The sequence below is a fragment of the Gymnodraco acuticeps genome, unplaced genomic scaffold (genome assembly GCF_902827175.1).
Source record: "Gymnodraco acuticeps unplaced genomic scaffold, fGymAcu1.1, whole genome shotgun sequence".
Lineage (NCBI taxonomy): Eukaryota > Metazoa > Chordata > Actinopteri > Perciformes > Bathydraconidae > Gymnodraco > Gymnodraco acuticeps.
This window is the reverse complement of record NW_022992166.1, coordinates 295851-303612: the sequence shown is the minus strand read 5'-3', so window position 1 is coordinate 303612 and position 7762 is coordinate 295851. Positions and strand designations below refer to the sequence as shown.

The window sequence follows — 7762 nt, the reverse complement described above, 5'->3', positions numbered from 1 at the left end:
ACTTTCTTTGAGTCTTTCCTGAGTCTCTTTCCACAGAGGGGACACATGTTGATGTAGAAGAGACATGAAGAAGAGGGGACACATGTTGATGTAGAAGAGACATGAAGAAGAGGGGACACATGTTGATGTAGAAGAGACATGAAGAAGAGAGGACACATGTTGATGTAGAAGAGACATGGAGAAGAAGGGACACATGTTGATGTAGAAGAGACATGAAGAAGAGGGGACACATGTTGATGTAGAAGAGACATGAAGAAGAGGGGACACATGTTGATGTAGAAGAGACATGAAGAAGAGGGGACACATGTTGATGTAGAAGAGATATGAAGAAGAGGGGACACATGTTGATGTAGAAGAGACATGGAGAAGAGAGGACACATGTTGATGTAGAAGAGACATGAAGAAGAGGGGACACATGTTGATGTAGAAGAGACATGAAGAAGAGGGGACACATGTTGATGTAGAAGAGACATGGAGAAGAGGGGACACATGTTGATGTAGAAGAGACACGAAGAAGAGGGGACACATGTTGATGTAGAAGAGACATGAAGGAGAGGGGACACGTGTTGATGTAGAAGAGACATGAAGAAGAGGGGACACATGTTGATGTAGAAGAGACATGAAGAAGAGGGGACACATGTTGATGTAGAAGAGACATGTTGATGTAGAAGATACATGAAGAAGAGGGGACACATGTTGATGTAGAAGAGACATGAGGAAGAGGGGACACATGTTGATGTAGAAGAGACATGAAGAAGAGGGGACACATGTTGATGTAGAAGAGACATGAAGAAGAGGGGACACATGTTGATGTAGAAGAGACATGAGGAAGAGGGGACACATGTTGATGTAGAAGAGACATGGAGAAGAGGGGACACATGTTGATGTAGAAGAGACATGAAGAAGAGGGGACACATGTTGATGTAGAAGAAACATGAAGAAGTGGATTTTGCATAATAGGTGAGCTTTAACTTCTTAGTTTTTTAAGGATAAATATCATACCAAAGTAACTGACAATGAAAGCTGAAATGGAATTTAAAGTCTTACTGAAAGTAAAAATGAGTTGGTCGTCAAACTCCTAGACTTCGAACGTTTGAGGTCAAAATCGTTAATAGTTATATTATTTTCTGATGTGAGAGTGCCCTAGTGAATTCTAGTTTTCTGTGAATGTGTGGGAGGGCACTGAAAATGTGCACTTAGTGATGCTACACACATAAAAACTGATCTTCACAGCTATAGAAAAGTTTACCTAAAAGACTTCATAATACAAACGGTGAAAATGGAATTTTATTGCATCACCTGGATTGTTTATAAGTGTACAACTGTGTGGAAAATTAGAGAGAAAGGCACCTCAAAGCGCTCTTTACATATACAAGTCATCAATCACCCATTGACACACATTCATTCATTGCAAGGTGATCAGGAAGATTCAAACACACTGCTCACAATCAGGAGCATTTGGGGATGTCAATATCTTGCTCTAAAACACAACAAAGGGCGAAGTACCGACCTTCTGATTGGTAGACGAAGAGACGCCGGAGGAATGGAAAGGGTTTGAAAAAAACAACTACATTTGTTCCCGGTTTAATTGGATGTCTTGAGCTCAAAGCGACTGTACACCTGTCTGGATTTCATCTTGTTGTACTGGTTCACCAGGTCCAGCTTGCTGTGTCCCAGCGTCAATCGCTTCTGGTCATGCCGGCTCATCAGCACGGTGGGAGGGGGGGGTGGGCTCTGCTCGCTCTCCGGCTCGTTCATCGTGAGGTCCGGCCCCCCCCAGGGAGGAATCTCCAGAGGCGACGGAGACCCCCGAGTGTTGTAGGTCTCCTTGGAGTTTGGCAGGAACATGTCCGATAGCTTGTTGAAGAACTGGTTTGGGGGAGTCCTTTGCTTGGGGGCGAGTTTAATGTCAGTGATGGGGGAGAGCGTATGCGTCCGAAAGTTTGTGGTTGGGCTTTGGAACATATTCGGTTTCTGATCGTACAACCCCAACGCCTGGAATTTGGACGAAGCCCCGCCGATGTTGGACCGCATGACGTCCGCCGCGTTGGGTTTGTTCCACTCGATGCCCATCTGCTGACCGTACGCCGGCGGGGGTCGATCTTGATGGCTTCCCCCGTTGGATAAACCTCGTGTTCCCGGGGGTGTCGGGGTCTGGCCTCTCCGCTCTGGGCTCAGGAGGGGGTTGCTGTTGGACTCCTTCTTGTCGTGGTTTTGGGTGACCTTGTAGACTGTGTTGGAGGTCATGCCGGGCGCAGCCTTCACACTTGACACGCTGTTACTGGATTGGCTGCTGGAGTTCTCAGAGCAAACCTTGTCCCGCTGTCTGCTGCAGGACGAGAGGGAAGGGAGGGTTAGTGTTAGAAAACTCTCACTGGTCCCCGGCTTGAGCTTGAACCTCAGGATCCATGTATCTGTGATCCTCTCCAGAATGGAAGGAGTCATCACATACAGAGCATCAACTAGTTCCTGAACAGTGTCCTTCACATGCTGATATCCAAGAGAGGGAGTTACACAGTCACAAGATGGAGGAACAGAAAGCAGTATTCAATGTTTACTTCAGATTAGCTCCACGTCAGAAATGAGCATGCTTGATGTCTCTCTCCATAGAGGCTGAATCATCATGTTAATCACAGAGCTATCATCTGCCTCAAACAGTCCTGATGCTCTTCTAGGTAATCACACATCCTGTCATGTTCACAGCTACAGTTGGGATACCTTTGTTATCACGTTACTCTCATGTTGGAAGAGGACATTCAGGATGTCCACAATAGTTAGCATCAGTGGTGTAGAGTAACTAAGTACATTTATTAATCAGGTCATCCTTGGATAAACATTTAAATAACAAAGCTTGGTACCTATCAAACTCTGGAACTCTCTCTTCCTTCACATCCAACAGACACAAACACCTGTTCAGATCAGCCTACTCACTGTAGTACTCCCTATCATCTGTCTACCCTGAATGACCTGTCCCTATCATGTGTGTCCACTTTAATTGTCTTCTCCATGATGGTATGTTTGTGTTTGTATCATGTTCTGTTGGTTTTACCTCTTAGAATATGTTGGGAAATCCTGAATGTCCTCTTCCAACATGAGAGTAACATGATAACAAAGGTATCCCAACTGTAGCTGTGAACATGACAGGATGTGTGATGACCTAGAAGAGCATCAGGACTGTTTGAGGCAGATGATAGCTATGTGATTAACATGATGATTCAGCCTCTATGGAGAGAGACATCAAGCATGCTCATTTCTGACGTGGAGCTAATCTGAAGTAAACATTGAATACTGCTTTCTATTCCTCCATCTTGTGACTGTGTAACTCCCTCTCTTGGATATCAGCATGTGAAGGACACTGTTCAGGAACTAGTCTCTGTATGTGATGACTCCTTCCATTCTGGAGAGGATCACAGACACATGGATCCTGAGGTTCAAGCTCCAGCCGGGGACCAGGGAGAGTTTTCCTAACAGAATATTTAACAAATTGTACGGTGTCCTTGGGTGTCATGAAAGACGCCTTAATTAACTTGTATTATTATTATTATTATTATCATCATCATTATTACCTGTCTGAGAGGAGGTCCAGCCCCGGGACCAGGCCACCGGGGGTCATCATGGCCTGGTAGGAGGGGTAGTAGGGAAGCCCCCCCTCCTCCTCCGCGTTGAAGAAGCAGTCGATGATCTGCGAGTCGGCGTACAGGCAGCGAAACTCCCGGTCGAAGCTGTCCGTGATCCGGCCGGAGAAATGCATCACCATGTTGCTGTGCACCTGAGCCGAGAGCCAGGTGAAGCTGGAGAGGAGGGAGGAGACAGTATTAGAGACAAGGTGAGTTTAGCGATGAAACATATCAACAAGGCAATACGAAGTGATTCACAACAGACAATAAAAGCATAGAGGGAAAAAGTACTCAGATCTTGTACTTGAGTTAAAGTAGAAGTACTCAGATCTTGTACCTGAGTAAAAGTAGAAGTACTCAGATCTTGTACCTGAGTAAAAGTAGAAGTACTCAGATCTTGTACCTGAGTAAAAGTAGAAGTACTCAGATCTTGTACCTGAGTAAAAGTAGAAGTACTCAGATCTTGTACTTGAGTAAAAGTAGAAGTACCAGATCTTGTTCTTGAGTAAAAGTAGAAGTACTCAGATCTTGTAATTGAGTAAAAGTAGAAGTACTCAGATCTTGTACTTGAGTAAAAGTAGAAGTACTCAGATCTTGTACTTGAGTAAAAGTAGAAGTACCAGATCTTGTTCTTGAGTAAAAGTAGAAGTACTCAGATCTTGTAATTGAGTTAAAGTAGAAGTACTCAGATGTTGTACTTGAGTAAAAGTAGAAGTACTCAGATCTTGTTCTTGAGTAAAAGTAGAAGTACTCAGATCTTGTAATTGAGTTAAAGTAGAAGTACTCAGATCTTGTACTTGAGTAAAAGTAGAAGTACTCAGATCTTGTACTTGAGTAGAAGTACTCAGATCTTGTTCTTGAGTAAAAGTAGAAGTACTCAGATCTTGTAATTGAGTTAAAGTAGAAGTACTCAGATCTTGTACTTGAGTAAAAGTAGAAGTACTCAGATCTTGTTCTTGAGTAAAAGTAGAAGTACTCAGATCTTGTAATTGAGTAAAAGTAGAAGTACTCAGATCTTGTTCTTGAGTAAAAGTAGAAGTACTCAGATCTTGTACTTGAGTAAAAGTAGAAGTACTCAGATCTTGTACTTGAGTAAAAGTAGAAGTACTCAGATCTTGTTCTTGAGTAAAAGTAGAAGTACTCAGATCTTGTAATTGAGTAAAAGTAGAAGTACTCAGATCTTGTAATTGAGTTAAAGTAGAAGTACTCAGATATTGCACTTGAGTAAAAGTAGAAGTACTCAGGTCTTGTCCTTGAGTAAAAGTAGAAGTATTCAGGTCTTGTACTTGAGTAAAAGTAGAAGTACTCAGATCTTGTACTTGAGTAAAAGTAGAAGTACCAGAGTGTAGGAATACTCTCTTACAGTAAAAGTCCTGCATTCAAAATGTTCCTCAAGTGAAAGTAGAAAAGTATTCTCATCAAAATATAGTGAAAGACAGTAAAAGTAGTCGTTGTGCAGATTGGTCCATTTCAGAATAATATATATATATATGTTTTATGATGATTGATCATGAAAGTGTTCTCAAAGCTGGTAAAGGTGCAGCTAGTTTGAATGGCTTTGTATACTGCAGGGTAGCTGGTGGATTTACTCCAGGTGGAACTAAACAGTTCCGGGTTCACTAAGTTGTACTTGAGTAAAAGTAGAAGTACTCAGATCTTGTTCTTGAGTAAAAGTAGAAGTACTCAGATCTTGTAATTGAGTTAAAGTAGAAGTACTCAGATCTTGTACTTGAGTAAAAGTAGAAGTACTCAGATCTTGTACTTGAGTAGAAGTACTCAGATCTTGTTCTTGAGTAAAAGTAGAAGTACTCAGATCTTGTAATTGAGTTAAAGTAGAAGTACTCAGATCTTGTACTTGAGTAAAAGTAGAAGTACTCAGATCTTGTTCTTGAGTAAAAGTAGAAGTACTCAGATCTTGTAATTGAGTAAAAGTAGAAGTACTCAGATCTTGTTCTTGAGTAAAAGTAGAAGTACTCAGATCTTGTACTTGAGTAAAAGTAGAAGTACTCAGATCTTGCACTTGAGTAAAAGTAGAAGTACTCAGGTCTTGTCCTTGAGTAAAAGTAGAAGTATTCAGGTCTTGTACTTGAGTAAAAGTAGAAGTACTCAGATCTTGTACTTGAGTAAAAGTAGAAGTACCAGAGTGTAGGAATACTCTCTTACAGTAAAAGTCCTGCATTCAAAATGTTCCTCAAGTGAAAGTAGAAAAGTATTCTCATCAAAATATAGTGAAAGACAGTAAAAGTAGTCGTTGTGCAGATTGGTCCATTTCAGAATAATATATATATATATGTTTTATGATGATTGATCATGAAAGTGTTCTCAAAGCTGGTGAAGGTGCAGCTAGTTTGAATGGCTTTGTATACTGCAGGGTAGCTGGTGGATTTACTCCAGGTGGAACTAAACAGTTCCGGGTTCACTAAGCTAGATGTAGATCTCATGGACACCAGGGTGGATGTTTCTGTACTGAAATGACGGACAAATAAATGAGCCAAATATAACCTGGTTGGCGGAGCTAATTATTCAGCCACTTTAAGTGTTTAAAAAAAACGAATGTGCTCATTATTGTTCATGACACTACCCACAAGTGTTAAACGATGATAATTAGGAACAACTGAATGCAAAATAGCTTCAGGTATAATGAACTAAATCAGAGTCATGTAAAGGAGGAATTACAAAACACCAATGTGACTCAGACTCATCAGCCGTCTTTGAGTAAATGATCTCCGTCCACCTCCAGCTGGTGAACCTGCGAATCAACAGTTCCCTGAGAAATGCTGAGTCACCAGACGACAGCAGACGACGACAGGAACACCGAGCTGATAAAGCTTTCACGGCTGAGCAGGGGATAACATAAACACAGTGGGACTCCCTACCAAGAGAAATGTAAGTCCTGGACATTTGAAAACAGATTTAGAACATATTGTACTCACTCTCTACAACACTGCATTTTAATTTAATAAAATGCAAAAACTTTCCACCCTTATGATCTCAATATCCTATGTTTGTAGCTCTTTAGTAGGTTAGTCTATTATTGGGATAATAAAGAGTGACGCACACAGCTGGAGACCAGGGGACACTAAAGAGTGACGCACACAGCTGGGAGACCAGGGGACACTAAAGAGTGACGCACACAGCTGGGAGACCAGGGGACACTAAAGAGTGACGCACACAGCTGGGAGACCAGGGGACACTAAAGAGTGACGCACACAGCTGGAGACCAGGGGACACTAAAGAGTGACGCACACAGCTGGGAGACCAGGGGACACTAAAGAGTGACGCACACAGCTGGGAGACCAGGGGATAATAAAGAGTGACGCACACAGCTGGGAGACCAGGGGACACTAAAGAGTGACGCACACAGCTGGGAGACCAGGGGACACTAAAGAGTGATGCACACAGCTGGAGACCAGGGGACACTAAAGAGTGATGCACACAGCTGGAGACCAGGGGACACTAAAGAGTGATGCACACAGCTGGGAGATCATGGGACACTAAAGAGTGACGCACACAGCTGGGAGACCAGGGGACACTAAAGAGTGACTCACACAGCTGGGAGACCAGGGGACACTAAAAGAGTGACGCACACAGCTGGAGACCAGGGGACAGTAAAGAGTGACTCACACAGCTGGGAGACCAGGGGACACTAAAGAGTGACGCACACAGCTGGAGACCAGGAGGCACTAAAGAGTGATGCACACAGCTGGGAGACCAGGGGACACTAAAGAGTGATGCACACAGCTGGAGACCAGGGGACACTAAAGAGTGATGCACACAGCTGGGAGATCATGGGACACTAAAGAGTGAGGCACACAGCTGGGAGACCAGGGGACACTAAAGAGTGACGGACACAGCTGGGAGACCAGGGGACACTAAAGAGTGACTCACACAGCTGGGAGACCAGGGGACACTAAAGAGTGACTCACACAGCTGGGAGACCAGGGGACACTAAAGAGTGACGCACACAGCTGGGAGACCATGGGACACTAAAGAGTGACGCACACTGCTGGAGACCAGGGGACACTAAAGAGTGATGCACACAGCGGGGAGACCAGGGGACACTAAAGAGTGACGCACACAGCTGGGAGACCAGGGGACACTAAAGAGTGACGCACACAGCTGGGAGACCAGGGGACACTAAAGAG

At 43.5% G+C, this 7762-nt stretch overlaps 1 protein-coding gene across 1 annotated transcript in view; it reads right to left on the bottom strand.

Moving 5' to 3' along the window:
* Positions 1 to 1269: 1269 nt before the first annotated feature.
* Positions 1270 to 7762, bottom strand: part of fam83c (family with sequence similarity 83 member C) — a 37747-nt gene continuing 31254 nt past the window's right edge. The window contains exons 4-5 of the mRNA XM_034204624.1: positions 3567 to 3791; positions 1270 to 2329 (exon numbers count right to left, since the gene is read on the bottom strand). Coding sequence (XP_034060515.1) covers positions 1585 to 2329; positions 3567 to 3791 — 970 coding nt within the window. The 3' untranslated portion in view covers positions 1270 to 1584. The remainder of the gene's footprint in view (positions 2330 to 3566; positions 3792 to 7762) is intronic.